Here is a 21,762-nt window from a genome sequence, read left to right as displayed (position 1 = left end):
AATTATATGAGTGTGCGAGCGCGACAGCAACATAATTACGCGCGAGCGATAAGGATGGGTAGCTTGGGGTCATTGGACAAAATTCTACGTGCTCCCGGACCAGACTATAGCTCGAACAATAACTCGCAGTTCCGTCCCAAAGATTTTGGGAGGACACCGTCAGGTTCTAGTGAGTAGGCCCTACCCATCTGGCAGGGAGAGCCTCGCATAACCCACTGGTTCCCCGGGGGTCAGTGAGTATGCTATTCCATGCATTTCCTGACGAAAAAAAATGGTGCTGCATCACTTAGTGACTGAGTTTGTTGCGGCGCTTCTTCTCAGCACTTGCCAAATGTTGGTCTCGAAGCGCTGGTAGGGTAAAAAGATATGATACATGTAGAGGCTCCTTAAGAGCAAAATGACGATTTGTAAGAACTATTTATTAGTCTAAACAAATTAAGAAGTTTTGACTTTGACTTTGACTTATGTACCTGGAACACGTTGAAGGGCTCGTTCTCGTGCACGTCGAGCGCGGCGGCGCGGATGCGGCCCTGCTTGAGCGCCGCCGCCAGCCCCTCGTCGTCCACCAGCCCGCCGCGCGCCGTGTTCACCAGGAACGCGCCTGCGAGACATGTTGCGTGCACGTGCACGTTACCTGGAACACGTTGAAGGGCTCGTTCTCGTGCACGTCGAGCGCGGCGGCGCGGATGCGGCCCTGCTTGAGCGCCGCCGCCAGCCCCTCGTCGTCCACCAGCCCGCCGCGCGCCGTGTTCACCAGGAGCGCGCCTGCGAGACATGTTGCGTGCACGTGCACGTTACCTGGAACACGTTGAAGGGCTCGTTCTCGTGCACGTCGAGCGCGGCGGCGCGGATGCGGCCCTGCTTGAGCGCCGCCGCCAGCCCCTCGTCGTCCACCAGCCCGCCGCGCGCCGTGTTCACCAGGAACGCGCCTGTGAATAATACTCTATGTAGTGGCAATAAGAACCATATTGTAACAGCAATCTTCTATCTGACATTTCAATATAGAACTAAATTGTATAATCACGCGCAATCAATCATTCGATTGCACAAACCGGTTTTGCGGGCGTCAAGACACTCTTTACGAATATTACACATTAACACAATATTACTTTACCATTACTACACAGACACTCGTCAGTCATACAAACAGTTTTATCTTTTTATTAGTATTCTTTTCGTTAGTATTCTTAATCATTAAGCGTAGTCTTATCATCCTTACCGATTTCCCGCCTTTTGTATTTATCTGTGCACTAATATTACTATTTATGTATGTTTATCTAGACAATTTTATGCAGCTTACTATTTTATTTATTTTACCAATGGTCCGTGACCCTCACTCGGCATGGGGCACACTGAAAACCAGCGCCGTGGCCTTCGTCACCGTGGGCCACGGCATATGCTGAGTGGGGTCCCGTTGCAGTGCACAGTGTTTTATTTTGGCTTAGAAGCGGACATCCCTGTTTTATTAATTCAATCGTTAGATATTACTATTATGTATAAAATTGATGAAGGAACTAGTAGTTGTATTTGTTTAGTTTCGAAGAAATATTCGATTTTGTGATTTTATAAAAAAATCAGTTTTAGAAGCATATTTTCTAAAAAAAATTACATTAAGTCAGAATTTTGTAAATAAATTTACCTATCACTATAACGTCTACCTTTATGCAAAAATAAATGGTTATTGCTGCAGTAATTTAGGAATTATTTAATAATTTATGATTTTCAGAAAACATTTTTTTCTCCGTTGTCCTAGAAAATTGGCAGCTATATTTACTTTATATTGATGCATGATATAATTATCTATAATACCTGAAAATATTACTTGCCTATCCCGTGGAAGTTCGAAGATATTTTAATTTCTATGAGTTTAGAAAATTTATATGTAAATAGGGTTGTCATCTAAATATTTTTTAGTTTTTTAAATGCCGTCCGTAACAATACGGTTTTAATGCCTTTGTTAGATAACTATTGAAATTCATTGCTTTTACCATTATTAATTTGTCGGGTTGAGTTTGATAATTATAGAGTTGGCCCTGTGGCGGCTTATTGGAAATCCTATCGTTTTCGAAACATCGATATATTGTTGCAGTCAAAACTCATAATCGATCAAAACCACTTTTGACTGCAAATTTCAGTTAATAGTGGTTTTGACCGATGGCCTTAGTCAATATTACTTTTGACAAATTTTTCTAGTCGTATCATCCAACTTCCACGGGATAGGCAAGTAATATTTTCAGGTATTATAGATAATTATATCATGCATCAATATAAAGTAAATATAGCTGCCAATTTTCTAGGACAACGGAGAAAAAAATGTTTTCTGAAAATCATAAATTATTAAATAATTCCTAAATTACTGCAGCAATAACCATTTATTTTTGCATAAAGGTAGACGTTACAGTGATAGGTAAATTTATTTACAAAATTCTGACTTAAGAGCGTTGTCACATTTTTCATGCAGAAATCGAGAATTTGGCAGATTTCGAAATGATTTTAGTCATATAATTTATTGTTATAGCTTCTTTTCACTTATATCATCGTAATTATCATACGTTTTTACGGAATGTCTATTGACAAAATCTCGTTCAAATTGGATTTTTGCCTACGAAAACAGCGAATTTCGAAAGCCCGATTTCCAGGTAACTCGCGAAGGCACAACTTTGAACTAATATTACAACAAATTTATTTCTAAGTAAGAAGATAGAATGTATTCGTTAGAATAAGCATACCCTGTAGAAGAAAGTGTATTGAGAAAATTTTGATGTTTAATTCATTAAAATGCATTTTTATCATGTCTAAGATAGTCAAAATTCGAGAAAATTACTGCAAGAAAACAGGTCACATCTCATAATCTAAAAGTCATTTGGCAACATAAACTACTTTATACTTAAGAAGAAACATAGTACTATGATTGTGTGAAAAAGAAAAAATGTCTATCTTCAATCTTCAAATGAAAAATTAATTTGAAAATACTATAAAATCGGGTGCATCAAATGGCATAAATCAGTCGTGCTTTGGCACTCGTAGACGCCGGGTCTATGTCAGTTGACTGCCCACTGACGTATATGCGTCACGCGTGATTTTTTCGTAAATTGTAGTATGATTGAGTACTTTTGATCCGCAAGTATTTTTAATTTATTTGTTTAGGTAACTCGGACTTGTAATTTCTTTCTTTTCAAACTTTTTACTATTTTACTTACAGAATATGGGTAGAATAGACAAAAGATATTATTATGGTATCTGTTTGGTCAGGAAAAAATAAATGACTAATAAAAATTTTAACAGGGTGTCAAAACATTAGTCTATGCTATTGTGTTTCTACCAACATAAAATATACTCTTCCTTACTAATAAAAGTTGAATAGCGTCTGTATGGTCACACAACGCTTCGTCATGTTTTTCCGAAAGTTCAATTACTGACGACTGAATGAAAGAAATTGGTGCGTAACTATTCATCTGATATTAAACGTTTAGTAATAAAGGGGTAGGTCAGGTAAATGGCAAATCCACCAGCGGTCGCTCGATGACACTCAGACAAATAGTTTTATAAAACGTCAACTAAGTTGGTTAGGTATTTGTATTGTAGATACTTATATACAAATGAACGTATAAAATGAGTTTATTTTTAAAAGTATAGGTACAGGGTGGAAACGATAAGTGATTTCACTTGATTTTTAATTATACAAGATATCGAGAAACTGTTTACTGTTCCTGTAAGTGCTTCATGAGCTCTTTAAAACAATAACAATAAATAGGTCAAAGAATAAACTGGATCTATGCGAAAATTCAATGTATCCGAATTTCATACTAAATGTATGCCGCCAGCCATACCTACCATATTAGAAGTGTTAATTTTTTAAATATAAGTTTTTAATTGAGTAATATACAGGGTGTTAGGTAAATGGGTATATGAGCCGACACTAGCCCATGTTAACATGGGCATATAAATGGTATGGTGAAGTCAGAAATTTGATATCGTCATTTTTTTTTTTTTTTATACAAAATAATTTTTATAAAATCCGATTTATATAAAAATTAAAATAATTAATATAGTATAATAAATATAAGATATCAATTTTCTGACTTCACCATACCATTTATATGCACAAGTTAACATGTACTAGTGTCGGCTCATATACCCATTTACCTAACACCCTGTATAATAATCAAACAACAAACTCGTAAATTGCATTCTTATTTAAATTATTTACGGAAAACATGATTTTAGGTTTAACTTGCTACAATATCATCAAGAGATACTAATTAATAAATACTAAATAAACAGATAAAGGGGACGGCATTAAGGCACTCAGAATTCTCAGAAACCATTGATTTCGTGTTTGTTTGTAACTGTATTAAATGTATGAAAGCTGGAAATATAGGTTTTTTGAATAGATTCAGTTCGTTCTTAAACATATTATTGATGCCGTTTGCTAGTTCTCATGAAGCACTTTTTCAGTAAGTAACCATTTGTTCGACATCTTGTATACCTACTATAAGAAATATTCGAGTGAGATCACTTATCGATTATTTTCGTCATCCTTATTTGTATTAAATTTAATTAAAATACACTAAGGCTGAGATGCACCACCTAACTTTGACCCTAACTGACAATAACCGGTGTTTTATGTTAGACAGATTTTTAACATCCAAAATTTTGATGTCAATGTTAAAATAAGACGGTGCAACACGGCCTAACAAATGTATCGTAGACAGTACTTTTTATTTTCTTCATAAATCTTTCTTTTCTTTGTAAAGCTATCTACAAGCTTTTATTTTCTTTGACATCTGGAGTTGTAAAATCTTGCAACTTAAAATTTACTTACTTCCCGTTTTCCCATTGAGCTGAAATTTTGCATGTCTACACAGGCATGCAAAATTTCGTTTCATTTCGCACTAAATAATTTAATTTACACGTGTTTTCATGCGATGGCCAAGTCAATATATTTATGTAAAACGTTAATGATTTCCTGGACTGGACTTGGACTGAGTAGTGAGACTTGGTTTTTTGACAAGTATTGTTTTTGATGGGTTTGTATTACAGAACGCATGTGTACCTAATGGGATAACTGTTTAAAAACACGATTAGATAAATTTTGCTCTATGGATAAAAATCTTAAAGTTACCTCTGATTTTTTAGCATTATACGACCGTGGTTTATAATAATAAATTCTATAAAATCACAATGATATCAGTATTTACCTCTTTGATTTCCTGACTTGTTTAGATTTACAAAAACTAAATATTTATTATAAACATTTAGATAATGATGTGAATGGCGCTTACGATGTTGATGGACACAGATATTATAGATAACGTTTAAAAAATGGCACGCTCGTTTTCATACATTTCATTCTATTTATTTAACATATCCATATTTATGTGCGGAAACGTCACAAAATCAGAATAAATTTTATTTTTTCCATCCCGCATCATAAAAACTAAAAAGTCAAAAGTAAAATTTAAATAGTAAATATTTTTCATAAACAAGCTTTTCATGCTGTAAAAAGAATAAAATAAAACATAAATTCTTTCAAACCCATCAACTTATTACTTTACTCAATTTAAAGATTAAAAACTTGTCGCGGGATTTACTAGTGTAAAAAATACATTATACGTAACTTGATTTTGCTAAAAGTCTGATCTGAGAAAAAATCAAATAGGTAAATTATACATTATTTCTTTATTATTATGTATGATGTACTGTCTTAGGTACGATACAACTACGGATTAAGATCGTTTAGTCGACGCAGCGTTGAAATTGTACAGATAAATGCAGTTTGCGCACTCACTACGCGACGTCAAGCAATAAAAACCTAAAATTCGAACGCCAACTTTTTGCTACAACGCTCTTAATGTAATTTTTTTAGAAAATATGTTTCAAAAACTGTTTTTTTATAAAATCACAATATCGAATATTTCTTCGAAACTAAGCAAATACAACTACTAGTTCCTTCATCAATTTTATACATAATAGTAATATCTAACGATTGAATTAATAAAACAGGGATGTCCGCTTCTAAGGCAAAATAAAAGACTGTGCAGTGGGCATCTTGTTGGTGAATGGGTGGCACTGCTCAGTTTACTCTTGTTTTTATTTTTTCTTCTTCCATTATTATGTGCCACTGTCATGTCTATGTAATTGCCTGTATTTGTGTGATGTCCATTGTAATAAATGTATCTTTCTTTCTTTCTTTCATAAAGCAGGGTACTCATCTAGCCGTGTAACATGTAATGTATCAGATACTGTATCAAGTGAGTATGTACTCACTTGGCACGAGCCTGCTGCTCGCGCGTGGTTCGCAGGGAGATCAATGGTATCACTGCGAGCACAAAGGCGGCTCCGGGAACTCGCAGGTACGCGATGACCGTGGACGAACCGCACTCATTTGAAGGTTGGATACGTTACATGTTTGGTTACGTGCTACATGGCAGGTGAGTACCCTGCTTTAGGAGAGATTTTGCCTTTACGGGCTTCGCAATCCTGTCATGTGGTAGCAACTATGGGTAACACATAAGGTGCCCAAACACTGCCTGGTTCCAATTTTTTTAAATGAAAACTAAATGTTTACCAGGAGCTTGTATACTACAAAAGTATCTCTAAACTTGGCGCAGAATTTTAGGAACATTTACGTCACATCATCTTTTTGCCCAACCAACAATACTTTTTCTAAAAAAAAAACCAACCAAATTGAGAACCTATTCCTTTTGTTGAAGTCGGTAGTTATAGGACTGCTGGGGTACTTTTTGGCTATCACTTTTACTCGCAGCAAAATGCTGCCATACAAAAATATAACAATGTTCGAGAGTAATAATATGCAATATAATAAATAAGTGAACATACCCGGGCGCATCTGTTTGATAGTGAACTCGTTAATGAGATGGTGATTGTGTTCGTTTAAGCTGCAATGCAATGACACACAATCACTCTGGAATAGTAGGTCCTGGAACAGAAACAATATTACAATCAGATTATTGATTCGATGGCAAAAAAATTATTCAAGTTAAAAGTGGGATTATATGTTTTTATAGAGTTACCCAGAAAATAGGAAATTGAACTCAAGGCGGACTGAGTTCCAAGAGGGAACCGATACTTCTTCTTAGCAGCAGAAGGATTTATCGAACGTGTTTGGTGAACCTAAAGCAAAACTTTACTCATTATCGTGACCTAGCTCACCAATCGCTCGGCAGGTGTTAGACCGGACCGTGACGACGATGCCGAGCGTGTCGCCACGTGGCTAGGACCCTTGTGACTGGTGTATAGAGTGAGTTTTGAGACATACCTGCAGCGTATAGACCCTGGTGAGCCCGAGCGACTTCTCGATGCCGTCGGGCAGGTAGGGATCGTAGAAGATGACGTTGAAGCCGAAGGCCTTGGCCCGCAGCGCGACGGCCGAGCCGATGCGGCCCAGGCCGACGATGCCGAGCGTGTCGCCACGTGGCTAGGACCCTTGTGAGTTGTGTATAGTGAGAGATGTGAGACGTACCTGCAGTGTGTAGACCCTGGTGAGCCCGAGCGACTTCTCAATGCCGTCGGGTAGGTACGGGTCGTAGAAGATGACGTTGAAGCCGAAGGCCTTGGCCCGCAGCGCGACGGCCGAGCCGATGCGGCCCAGGCCGACGATGCCGAGCGTGTCGCCACGTGGCTAGGACCCTTGTGAGTGGTGTATAGTGAGAGTTAATAAACATACCTGCAGCGTATAGACCCGTGTGAGCCCGAGCGACTTCTCAATCCCATCGGGCAGGTACGGGTCGTAGAAGATGACGTTGAAGCCGAAGGCCTTGGCCCGCAGCGCGACGGCCGAGCCGATGCGGCCCAGGCCGACGATGCCAAGCGTGTCGCCACGTGGCTAGGACCCTTGTGAGTGGTGTATAGAGGGAGATGTGAGACGTACCTGCAGCGTATAGACCCTGGTGAGCCCGAGCGACTTCTCGATCCCATCGGGCAGGTACGGGTCGTAGAAGATGACGTTGAAGCCGAAGGCCTTGGCCCGCAGCGCGACGGCCGAGCCGATGCGGCCCAGGCCGACGATGCCGAGCGTGTCACTAGGTGACAACTAGGACTCAAGTCGCTGGTGTATAGAGGGAGATATTAGACGTACCTGCAGCGTATAGACCCTGGTGAGCCCGAGCGACTTCTCGATCCCATCGGGCAGGTACGGGTCGTAGAAGATGACGTTGAAGCCGAAGGCCTTGGCCCGCAGCGCGACGGCCGAGCCGATGCGGCCCAGGCCGACGATGCCGAGCGTGTCACTAGGTGACAACTAGGACTCAAGTCGCTGGTGTATAGAGGGAGATATTAGACGTACCTGCAGCGTATAGACCCTGGTGAGCCCGAGCGACTTCTCAATCCCATCGGGCAGGTACGGGTCGTAGAAGATGACGTTGAAGCCGAAGGCCTTGGCCCGCAGCGCGACGGCCGAGCCGATGCGGCCCAGGCCGACGATGCCGAGCGTGTCGCCACGTGGCTAGGACCCTTGTGAGTGGTGTATAGTGGGAGATATTAGACGTACCTGCAGCGTATAGACCCTGGTGAGCCCGAGCGACTTCTCAATCCCATCGGGCAGGTACGGGTCGTAGAAGATGACGTTGAAGCCGAAGGCCTTGGCCCGCAGCGCGACGGCCGAGCCGATGCGGCCCAGGCCGACGATGCCGAGCGTGTCGCCACGTGGCTAGGACCCTTGTGACTGGTGTATAGTGAGAGTTAATAAACATACCTGCAGCGTATAGACCCTGGTGAGCCCGAGCGACTTCTCAATCCCGTCGGGTAAGTACGGGTCGTAGAAGATGACGTTGAAGCCGAAGGCCTTGGCCCGCAGCGCGACGGCCGAGCCGATGCGGCCAAGGCCGACGATGCCGAGCGTGTCGCCACGTGGCTAGGACCCTTGTGAGTGGTGTATAGTGAGAGATGTGAGACGTACCTGCAGTGTGTAGACCCTGGTGAGCCCGAGCGACTTCTCAATCCCATCGGGCAGGTACGGGTCGTAGAAGATGACGTTGAAGCCGAAGGCCTTGGCCCGCAGCGCGACGGCCGAGCCGATGCGGCCCAGGCCGACGATGCCGAGCGTGTCGCCGCGAATGCGTGCGCAGCCCGTGGCCGCCTCGCGCACCTGCTCGGGGCCTGCAACGCCCGGGAACACTGAGCCGACACTATCGAGCGCGCACTCGCCGCGGGGGCGGATCACCACTCGCTACCACCGCCACCACGCTCCGAATGTAATAAAGGTAGCATTCGGATCAAGACGACCGCGACTCGAGACCGCGACCGGCGACCGCGACCCACTGCTTTATATGAATTAATAGGAAGTGCTGACGGATGCAAGCAACCGAGTCGCGCGACGTGTGGGCGTGGCCTGCCGGCTACTTGCGTCGCGCGACTCGGTCGCTCACAAGGCAGTGCCGTGACGCGACAGATGCAAAATGGCCGTGTTTTCTTCGCACGAAGACGAAATTTTAATAGAATTAGTAAGTTTCGTATGGGTCGCACGACTCGTGTCGCGAAGATTCGTAAGTAGCTGTCGCCCTGCGACCTGCGACCGGTTGCCTGTCGCGGTCTCGGGTCGTGGTCTCTCGTCGCGGTCGTCTTGATCCGAATGCTATCTTAAGGCGGAGTTACACTATGCGGGAAATTGATCGAGACATACTCCCCCTCATTGAGGGCTATCGTTTTTATACTTAACAGTTGACACCCCTGGCGATTGACAGGACCTTACTCTACAGTGGCGCCATCGGCCGTTTGGTGTAGTGGTTCAGAACGGACTACTATGCCGAGAGGTCCCGGGTTCGATTCCCGGCCGGGCAGAAATTGAAATGATGAATTTTCATTTCTGTGACGGGTCTGGGTGTGACTATGTATAATATTTATGTATTTAAAAAAAAAAGTATATAAGTAGTATATCCGTTAAGCTAGCACCCATAACACAAGCATTAAGTTGCTTACTTTGGGGCTAGCTGGCGCTGTGTGAAATTGTCCAAAGATTTATTTATTTATTTATTTATCTTGATGAGTGCAAATGCGATAGCCCTCCTACCACTTTAGCACTCACCAGTTGGTGCCACTGTCTTCGCTACTAGCAAGTGACAAGACCTTACTCTACAGTGGCACAAACTGGTGAGCGCTAAAACGATAGCCCTCATTACAAAAAGTTAAACTCTGATTGGACTCTGGTTTAAATTGACATTCTCATTTTAAACCAGTTTTCGTCCCGGATTTAACTTTTTTGTAATAAGGGGGTAAGTGTAAACACGAACTTAGTTTCGCCGTGCGTCACTCATACTTCAGTATGCGTGCTCGCGCTTTGTCTCGTTCAATTTCTCGTATAGTGTAACTGCGCCATTAAGGCTGCGTTTTCACTAAGGCTGAACTGGGCGAAGTCGGGAGTTTATACAGGGTGTTACTTTGCATTCTTGCCATATTTACAGAGGTTACTATATTACTGATACTGAACACAAATCCGTAAAAAAATAATGCCCGAAAAATTTTTTTTTTAATCTTGAGTATTTTATTTTATCGACAATCTGTTAAACACACCACTAATTATCGTAACGCATGCACATCACTTGTTGGCGATGGCGATGGAGACTTTTTTACTTTTTATTGTATTTTTAAATATCTATTGCAATCTATTGTCTTTAAAATGTCTTTTTGACACTTGTAAAAAACTGAGAAATCCATCAAACACAAATCACGTTATAAATAATATAGTGTATTCAAATAACGAATAATTTAATCAAAATGGTGCTTGGAGTGTCTGCAAGACGTCTTAGACGAAATGCTTGATGACGTACCCTTAGCGTTACACCAAATGCTCTACTACCAGCAGGATGATGCTCCCCCACAATAAGGACGTCAAGTGCGCGAATAATACGTTTGGTGAACAGTGGATTGGACGAGGGGTCGAGTAGCATGGCCACCATGATCCTCGGACCTGACACCAATGGATTTTTGGAGTGACTTGAATCGACTGGTATGCGCAGAAGAGATAAACAGTGTAAACGCGTTACATGAAAGGATTGTTTTAGTGAAACTGATACAAAACGTTTATGTGTTGAGAAAACTAAAGCGAAAAACCTACGCTTCGCCGTGCTAGACTGTGCCTTCATCAGAACGGAGGACACTTTGAACACTTGCTTCGCAGTACGTAAACTTTGTAAGTAGGAACTTATAAATAAATAATTAATTGTGAATAAGGTGATTTCATTTCATACTTAATTTATTAATTTGTAAAAATAGGGTACAATGTTGTAAATTAATTGAAACCCTATTAATTATTACGTATTTTTGACGGTCCTAAACCCGTAAAGTAGAAAGGAAAATCTGAAATCAACTGAAGAGTATTTTAAAATAGTTATTATGACTGGATAAAAAGGCTGGTACCCAAAGCCATAAAATTAAGAACTAGGCCACGCCCACTAGGTTTATTCCACTTGCAGCTGTAGAACGTGCGAGACAAAATTGGTTTATTCCAATTTGTACTGAAAAACCAAATTTACTAAAATCTTAGTGTACTTTCTTTATGGGAGTCTCTTGTTTATCTTAAATAATAGGTATTGTTACCTACTTTTATCTCTGTGAATATGGCAAGAATGCAAAGTAACACGGTGTATAAAAAGTGAACTCTGCCTCAGTGGAAACTCAGCCTAAAACCAGATGAGACGCGTGTAGTGTGTAATCATGAGACGCAGAAACGTTAAATACCGCTGCCGTATAGATTGACTACGTCGTTTGCCACAGACTACACGCACTCTAGCACAGTATAGAATTTTAACTTTAAGTTGAACAACAAGCTGTTGTATCTAAAATTCTAAATGTTTGACAACACTGATTGATATAAAATAAATATCTTTCATATCACATTTAAGCTAATTCTATACTGTGATGTGTGAAAATGGAATGGCAGCTGAAGCGAGTGATCCGTGTCCACGGCTTTCAAATATTTAAAGTAAACAAATAACAGAGCCCAGATTTAAATACATTTATTATTCCATTATGGACAGTTTGGACATTACACATTTAAATCTAAGGACCATAAATTAACTAAACCTAAATCTTACATCCAAAAATGTTTGAAAACAAACATTGAAAGTCACTATCAAACTTTTACAGATATAAAACTTTAAGTGAGATATTAGAAAGTGATAAAACGACAGTTTGAAATAACCTTTTTCGTATACTAATCGGAAGTTTAATGGTTAATTTTAAGTGAATAAGCATACTGGGTAAATCAAAGATCAGGCAATTTATGGACAGATTTGTGGTGATCATAAATGAAAGATATGTTGACAATAAAACTTGAAAATTACCTGTGAATTTCTTTCCTTCCCGCACCATGTTGGCGAGCCAGTACGTCCGCCGGTACAGGTTCAATATGAGACACATCGTGGTGTCCGCTACCTCCTCCACGCCGTAACCCGGAACATTACATACTGCTATGCCTGGAATAGAAACATATCACTTGTTAATATTTCAAAGAAAAAAAGATACAATATACTGGAGATTAGATTCAATTACGTAGACATAACAGTGGCGCATAATAATAATAAGAAAGACAAACAAAAACAAGAGCGAACTGAGCAGTGCCAACTATTCACAATCTGGATGCCCACTGCAACGGGACAAGCATATGCCGTGGCCCACGGTGACGAAGGCCACGACGCTGTTTTTCAGTGTGCCCTATGCCGAGTGAGGGTCACATATTTGTAACTTCTATAACTTGTTCGGTAACAGACTTGTATAGAAGACAAGTTGACTGGTAATTGGAAGCCAAGGAATAATGAAGAATAGGTTAACAAACTACCGGTTTTTGGTTCGACAATATTGGATGGTGACGACTGACTTTCTATTAATTTAGAGAAAACTTGCAAAAGTGTATAGAAGAAAGTAAGGCACATATTTCTGTCGGAACTCTAGGTATACCAGTAGTCCAGTACGCAAGCTGTATAAAAATTCATAAACAAACCTCACTCACTTCAGCCAACATCATGATTGTTTTGTTTAATTGTTTGTTGTCAACAAAAACATTACAACAATAAAAAAAAGTTCGTCCAACTTTTACAAAGGCACAAACAAATATTAGACAAAATGTATCTTTTGTCCGAATTCCAAAGAATTTGCCACGTGATAAACAAAGTTTTTGACTGCAGAAAGCCATTATCAGAAAGAACGTTAAGTTTCGGTTTCAATTGAAGCCGTAAGTTTGTGAGAAAACTCGGCGGCAAGTTGAAGTCAGTGAAACAACTTCCTTTGAACAGACATAATAAGTATCGATCCCGAGCGGGTTGAATGAAAGGGCGAAACTTTTTAACTTCTTTTGTCGATTTTTCATTGTTCTAACTTTGTTGTTGAATGTTAATTTCTTTACAAATAGTTTGGAAAGTAATTTTAATTATTCAGGTAATCTTTACAAATGAGAAGCGATAATTTTTTTCTTTCAGTTAGGCTGTTGTGTGTTTCAATTTTTCTTTCCGTAATTCTGTATTAATCGAATTACGCGACTATATATAGATCGTTCCATCCAAGAAGACGCGCCCCACCAATTTTTGGTCGAGGGAAGCGCGGGATACGGGAAGTTTGATCCAAGCAATCTCACTTGTAGATAATTTAGCGTGTACCGATAACACTCAAACATTAGCGGAAGAATGGTGGGGCGCGTCTTCGTGGATGGAACGATCTATAGCTTACTTTTGATTTAATAAAGATGACGAATGAAGAGTAAAGATCCTTATTTGCAATTAGATTTCACCCTTTAATCAAAATTCCAATTAGAACTTGTTTAATTTTGTCCCATCTCATCGATATTCCAGTCGCGGTTTGGGTGGAACTTCGTCAAGTTGATGAGAGAAGATATATTTTTAAATTTCTTTTCGTTTGTTCAAAACACTGACAATTTATTCCTTCGAGATAAAAATGCTTTTTTTGCTCTCCAAATACACCCCGTTCTTTCAACATGACCAAGTCAACGGAGCCAATGTTCCTTAGTTTCTCCGAGCATGACTCAGTCCCTCTAGCTTGACATTTTTTATCCGCGTCGTGTTTAGGGCCAAGATTTTTGGAGGATTTCCTTTTCGGCGACCGTCATTTGTTTTCCTCTTGAAGAATCAGTGTCGACGCCTCGCAGCCGTATACTAAAATGAGTCTTAAGAGCTAGTAAACAAGCATCAAAACCCACCTAACTCGCCCGCCGCCTTGACGTCGATGTTGTCGACGCCGGAGCCGATGCGCACGATGATCCGCAGCGTCTTGAACTTCTCCAGGTCCTCCTTGGTGAGGATGATGGTGTGCCACATGAGCGCGCCCACGGCCTCGTTTAGCACCTTCTCGTGGATATCCGACGTGGGACAAATACTTACTGCTCCCTCCGAAGGCCCAGCGACCCAAAGTGTGTCTTGCGGTTTTGCGACAGTCACTTGTTTCGCGTTTCGTGTCGCGTTTAGGGCCAAGTTTTTCGGAGGATTTCCTTTTCGGCGACCGTCATTTGTTTTCCTCTTGAAGGGTCAGTGTCGAAGCCTTGCATCCGTACGCTAAAATGAGTCTTAAGAGCAAGTAAACAAGCATCAAAACCCACCTAACTCCCCCGCCGCCTTGACGTCGATGTTGTCGACGCCGGAGCCGATGCGCACGATGATCCGCAGCGTCTTGAACTTCTCCAGGTCCTCCTTGGTGAGGATGATGGTGTGCCACATGAGCGCGCCCACGGCTTCGTTCAGCACTTTCTCGTGGATCTCGGAGGTGGACTGCGCGTCGCAGAACGCCACCGTGGCTACGTCCTTCAGTATCGGCATCTCGACGGTGCAGTCCCGCCCGTCTAATAACGCCACTAGTGGCCTGGAAATGTAAAATAAATTATGTCTATTATAAACAATCTATCAATCACATAACCTATACTAGGATATGACCACAGATCACAGAAACTGAAGGAAGATGTAACAAAGGGGTCGGGGATGGTGTCGCAGCAATATGCCCAAAATCAGAACACATTGCTCGTGACAGCAATGATGACAGTAGCGACGTCATAATGTAAACAGTTTACAGTATTACTATACTAAATATTATTCGAACGGTGAGTACTGATACCACAGTGGATAATGAGCACATATTTTAATTACTTTGTGTGTGTAAATTTCTAATGCATTAGTTGACATCTCTCTATATTATTATCTCTATGGATATGACCACCCCTATAACGCAGAAATTGTAAATTGTATACAATATGCATTATCATTAAAGTTCTAATGACACAAATACCAAAGGCTAAGTAAGTCCAGATGGTCGCGCACGTGTACATTCTTACGTGCGTAGAGATTCTAAATTATTACATAGGATCATGTAAGCACATGTACAAATGTCCTTGTTCATCAAAATAATATTTTACCCAGCAGGATAAATAAATTGTGGCCTTATCAACTTTTGTCACGAAACAAAGCAGCTAGCAGAAGGCAATGTAAATCTTCAAAAACTTTCACCAAATTAATACTAACATTCCGAAACTAATGACAATATCATCAATGTTGATTCTTTACAAAAACGAAAATAACTTATGCAAGTCGATTAGTTAATCAGTGTACAAACATCAATCAAAACGTAGTTTATTACAAACGCAATCTACATCTCTGTCGTACATTAGGATAATGAAGAACAAAGTTGTTTAATTCATCAAATCGAAAGCTGGTGGTGTGACAGACGGAGCCGATGTTACATCGATAAGCTTGATTAACGCCATTCGATTTGACGCCTACGCACTCTCTCGAGCGAACACAACTCAAATATTATTATCAAACAGTCGATATGTTAATGGATGGCGTTAAACGAAAGTTTCCGTGATACTTTTGTTGTATCTGTCATCTGAATAAAAATAAGATGGATAAAAGAATTAACGAAGCTATTAAGCTTCAAAACTGGTTACGTGTATAACGATAGTCTAACTAATCTTACTAATATTATAAATGCGAAAGTAACTCTGTCTGTCTGTCTTGCTTTCACGCCTAAACCACTGAAGCGATTTTGATGAAATTTGGCATAGAGATAGTTTGAGTCCCGGGAAAGGACATAGGATACTTTTAATCCCGGTTTTTGAAACAGGGACGCGCGCGATAAAGTTTTTCTGTGACTGACAAAATTCGAAGCCGCGGGCGGAAAGCTATTTTGTATCAATTTTTTTTTAATAATCACAGCGTATACGTAATCGTATACTTTATGAGGTTTGGCTATTATCGTTAATTCACGTGGAAAATGTGTCAGTCCTGTGGTCATGGCCAGCCGACCTAAATGGAACAATCATGATGGTTTTCTTATCATCTCGAGGTTATCTGAATGATATTTATAAACTATAATTTGTTTACTGTTTGTTTGTAATACGTAGTATCTAATTACGAGACCAAAGAATAAGCCTGCTCTTTTATAATTACAGACTGATATTAGATCTCACATAAAGGATAGCCGTCAAAAACTATTATTTGCCCGAGGCAAATAAATGCAGGTAGCAGTAACTAAATAAGGCAATTTGAGGCAATTTGACGTGTTGGTAATCGGTCGGTGCAAAAAACAGCTTGTTATGACACCGCTTGGGTAAACCGAGCTGCCATTACGGGTGTGACTCATCCTTGTGAATAAGTGATACAACAGTGTGCTTAGTGCTTGTTTACACCAAACGTCATCAACTAGCGACTGCGTAAAAAAATTGTGAAGCACATATTGTGGAGCGTCCCTTCAAGAACTGAAATCTCCATAGATTTTTTGACGCACTTGCTAGCGATGACGTTCAATACAAACTCGCACTAAGCACACTGAAATTATAATTACTACGTTGTAGATTTGATTTAAAACAATAACTAACATTTCAGAACTGTTCCCGGTGTTTTAATTAAATTAGAATGAATTAATAGGACACGACCGTCTGACTGATTGGCGGAAAATCTAATTAAATGTTGTGGAGGAAACCACTGTGAATCATTATCGCCAGAAGTGGATTAAATCAGGTCTTGCCAGAACTATGTTTAGCAGTAGATGTAACTGTTACATTGTAACGGTGGAGTTTTTGAAAATAGACACTTACAGGGCAGATATTATGTACCATGCTAGCTAGACTGCATCTCACTTAGCACCAGGTGCGATTGGGGTCAAATACCTGCCTTGTTATGCATTTAAAAAAATGTAAAATAAAGATTAAATTAACTGTTTTGTTCATTGGATGATATAATGACCTAATCACGGATTCAAACGTTTCTTTTGTTTAATTACCTACTTAATTACATAGTTAATTATAATATGAAATCCAAAGCGAATGCAGTTTAGGCAAAAGTTAATTGATAATTATATTAATATTGCATTATCAGACGGATTTGTTGATAAACATTAACGTTGCAGCTAATAGACTTACACTTTATTATTTAGCTGTCCTTGTGTATATTTCAAACCCAAGGTCAATGCCACAATTTATTTATCAACGTCATTAAACTCGACGCGGCAACATTCCAAGTCGACCAAATCATGACATTGGACACCGATATTATTAATTACACTGCACAAAGTTGTTTATTTCCAGTGAACTATTGACACCGTAACAAAAATTGTAAACAGACGCTGTGACGTCACAATTTAGTAGTCCAACTTGTATTGGCAAACAAACAATCGGGCGGCAGGCCCATTAACGGTCGACTAGATTCCCAAATTGATGAACAAATTTAGTCTCAAAGCAAACACTCCGAGTGGTTGCTACAAGACCCGGCCAACTTACCTAATCACGGAGACAGGCCCCCGACCACCCTTCGGATAATTAAAGCGCGCCAGTACGATTAAACTAATAATTTAAACTTTCGTCATAGCGAAGCGGAATTATTATTATTGCCGGGAAAAGTTTCGGCGGCGAAACGAGAAAGTAATTCCGGGCGGAGAAGGAGTTTTCAGAAATTCTGCAAACTTTCCCGGGGCAAACGAAAACAGATTTGGTGGCAAACAAAGAGGCCGGCGACGGGTGCGGGTGGCGCAACCCCTTCGGGCAAGTTTTGATGGAAACCAAATAGGATTAGCGCCAGAAAAGAATAAGTGGAGTGAGCCCACTAGAGGAAGGACGTTGCTTTGTTGGCTCGCCGCGTTTCGCAGGCTTCGCCCCGAATGCGAAACGAAGGGGCGAGGATCTTTGGTAAACTGTTTACGAGTTGACAATTGCGAGTTTAGGGCTGGGCACAATACAATTTCTAATCTATTAACCTGAATTGGTAACGATGTTTTGTCTGGTAACAATAGGGGATTTAGTGCCAGTCCCGGGTAGATTCAGGTAAAATAAAAAAGTGTTTATTTAAGAGCGAAAGTGGATTGTGAATGAGGTCGTCGGGTCGTCTTGAATTCAAGATCCTATTTTATTAAGCTGCTTATCTCATAATCGGATTAGACTTGCCGTTTAAGTTAATTGTCGTTATAAAGTCTAATACTTTAAATAACTTTTCAATTATTGTTGTGGTGGTACTGACCTTGATTGCAGGGGTCCATTTGCAATGGGACCCCCCCGCATGCCTTCCATACGCGCTCTCTTTGGCAGCATCTTGCGTTTGTCCATTTAAAGCGGCAGAGCCGCTTTAACCACCGCTCCGCAGCGCGTCACCTGGAATAACACACCGGCAAATTAGCAAACGAAATGCAGAAATAGATACATATTATAATAAACAATAACATTGTTATCAGAAGTAGTCCTTATTCTTCTAATATCTAGGGCTTTGCAGTTTGTACTAAAACTGCGTTGGTCAAGCAAAAATGCGCGGTTTCTGTAACTTTGTAGGCATGCTCTGGATATTTATGTCACTAGACATGCTATAAAGAAGTTTAAGAGCTTTCACATTTAGGCTATTTAGCAGCGCGACAAACGCGACAAACGCGCTGCCGAAAATTTTATAGTATGTGACGCCTTCACATTATAAAAGCGCTGCAGTCGCGCTACTAACGCCCTAATGAGAAAGCGCTCTAAATAAAGTAGTTCAGTAAAAGCATTTACGCTATCGTATACGAAAAGGTCGCAATTCTCGCAACCGTTATCGAAATCCGAGATATTGATAAATGGGTGTCATCGAAGCGAATGTGCAAAGGAAAGACAAAAGTCAAAAAGAGATTTATGGTTATGGGCAATCAAACACAAGATTGGTAGATTTCGGCACTCTTGTTGGAACTCTACTATTGGGTTTTTCGCAGGGTTCGAAAATATCCGATATTTATTATAAATATCAAAATATCGGATACTTATGATATATATCCGATATATATCAACTTTGATATATATCAATTTTGTATGAAAGCCATAGTATTATTTTATTGTATTTTTCATGAATACTATTGCATATGTGTTACATAAACATGTTTTTAATGTTTTTAAAACTTAAAATCAGACAAATAAAGCAAAAACATAAAATATCTTTGAAATACGGCAAAATCAACTAAAAAAATAAAAATCTTATGTCAAAAAGTACAAATACAGTAACAAATTTTAAAAGTTGATATATATCATCAAAACCGGCTTGATATATATCGGATATATATCCGATATACGAGGGTGGTCTGAAAAGTTTCCGACCTCAACGTGAAGATGGCAGCATACATCAATTAAAGTCAGGGAATGTAATTGTGCATCTTTTGACAGCAACACTTCAAAATTTCAGCCATTTTTGACGCGCGGTTTTTATTTGAAAGTCGTTTGAGTGAGTCGATGTGAGTATTTTTGTGAAAATGGAAAAAATCGAGTATCGATCTGTCATAAAATATTTGTTTTTGAAAGGGAATACCCCTACGCAAATCAAAGATGAGTTAGATTCTGTGTACGGGGACTCTTCACCGTCATTTACCACAGTAAAAGGATGATGGGCACTTTTCTATGGAATCTGGGCGTAAAACCAACAGAAATGTAACTACTATTATTTGTTAGGACTTAATATCAGAAATATATTTTCATATAAATAACTACCAAAAACTCCCGGGTTTGCTTGGAAATTGACATAATGTGTATGAGTAATAGGTGCTTTATGGCGCAAACAAAAAATATTATTAATTAATATACTTATCTACTTACAATTTACATTTTAAATACATTAAGTTATTTATCCATTATTATGTCCAACAGTTCAGGAGTGGGGCCAACAAATGGTATATTTAAACCATGTTCTACATTATAAGCGTAGGACCATACCTAGGTACCATTTAGAGAAATGACATGAACATTGAACACAGTTATGTTACAATGGGATTTCTACCAGTTAAGTTGTAGTGTTGTCGCATAATCGATCACGGATCGATTATTAATCGATATTGCCAAATAACGATTTATCGATTACAATTCGATTAATCGATTTTATTGATTACCATCATTACTATCATTTGATTGTTAATTCAATTCCTTATTTTCTGCAATATAATCGATTATTGCAATCGAATAATCGATTATGATTTATTCGGTATACATACTTACTAAATCGATAGAATCGATAGTAAGATATGATACAATACTCTCATGTGGTCGATAAAAGCAATCTAATTGACCTAATACTATTTTTATTACCCTAATGTGATGTGAAATACTATGGAAACTTTGCATATTCAACGACCTCTATCTTTGTATCCCCGCGTATTTCAGGATTGTTGTCGTACTATGAAATGAAGTACTAGTATTAAGCTTTAATTTAGTATACTTTTTGTTTCTGTTGGTTTAACGCCCAATATGCCCATCATCCTTTTGGGCAGCCGAATTTAAACGTGGCCATAAGAGCTTGGGAGATGATGAACGTTCGGGACGTCCAAAAACTGTAACTACTGACGATAACATCGCTAAAGTTCACCAAATGGTGTTAGACGACCGCCGAATTAAAGTGAGAGAGATAGCAGAGGCAATGAAAATGTCCAAAGAACGTGTTTGTCACATATTAAATCAAGATTTAGGCATGAGAAAGCTGTCCGCGCGTTGGGTGCCGCGTTTGCTAACGCCAGACCAACGACGTGTTCAAACGAACATTTCCAATGCTCTGTTGGCGCAGTTTAGGCGCAATAAATCCGAGTTTTGGCGCCGACTAATTACTGTGGATGAGACTATGTAGAAAAATAAAAATAAATTTTAAGAAAAAAAATCTTGTATCTATGTTAGGTCGGAAACTTTTCAGACCACCCTCGTATATCTTGATATATATCCCTTGATATATATCCTCAAACCCTGGTTTTTCGCAAAAAAAGTTTCGCGCGTTCCAACTTCCAACGTTAAGAAACATTCCTGAACGTATAGCAAATATAAACGCATCCAAACAAATTGTGTATCGCTCTACATAATGTAACGTAACATTAGCCCAGTAACATAGGAAAATTCTGTTACATTATGTAATAAAGTCTTCCATCTGTGCCCTATTATTGGCAGTAAGCCTGAGCTTGACCCTCAGCGCGCGTGATAAGCACAAAATACGGCCAAGAGGTTAAACTTGTCCCCCCCGAAACGGCGCATTCATCCTGGCCTTGGGCTTCACAACAATGTCAGTGACGTAATGAAAGGGCACCGCTTGTGCGTCCGTATGAACAGACTGTGTTAATTTATTTAGCGAGTCTGCTATTTGTTACATCAGATACAAGTATATTTTTGAACTCGTCTCAACTCTCACCTCACTTGAAAATGGCACAAATGGTCTCAACAAAAAAGAAGAAGTATATTTTTGAGTAAGTCGATAAATCGTCAATTCAAGTCAGTCAGTCAGAAGACTTGAAGATAATAATGTCATAAAATTGAAACGAATTATACTTTCTTCAAAG

General features: G+C 39.9%; 1 protein-coding gene across 1 annotated transcript in view; it reads right to left on the bottom strand.

Annotated features, from left to right (window-relative positions):
- LOC135083913 (C-terminal-binding protein) overlaps positions 1–21,762 on the bottom strand; it is a 119,480-nt gene that overhangs the window by 9,193 nt on the left and 88,525 nt on the right. Inside the window, exons 5-10 of the mRNA XM_063978666.1 lie at positions 18,465–18,595; positions 14,564–14,823; positions 12,303–12,434; positions 8,921–9,120; positions 6,844–6,943; positions 808–929 (exon numbers count right to left, since the gene is read on the bottom strand). Of these exons, the coding sequence (XP_063834736.1) occupies positions 808–929; positions 6,844–6,943; positions 8,921–9,120; positions 12,303–12,434; positions 14,564–14,823; positions 18,465–18,550 (900 nt within the window). The 5' untranslated portion in view covers positions 18,551–18,595. The remainder of the gene's footprint in view (positions 1–807; positions 930–6,843; positions 6,944–8,920; positions 9,121–12,302; positions 12,435–14,563; positions 14,824–18,464; positions 18,596–21,762) is intronic.

Source organism: Ostrinia nubilalis, chromosome 24 (genome assembly GCF_963855985.1).
Source record: "Ostrinia nubilalis chromosome 24, ilOstNubi1.1, whole genome shotgun sequence".
Classification (NCBI taxonomy): domain Eukaryota; kingdom Metazoa; phylum Arthropoda; class Insecta; order Lepidoptera; family Crambidae; genus Ostrinia; species Ostrinia nubilalis.
The sequence above is the reverse complement of the archived record's forward strand: the minus strand, read 5'-3'. Positions and strand labels throughout refer to the sequence as shown.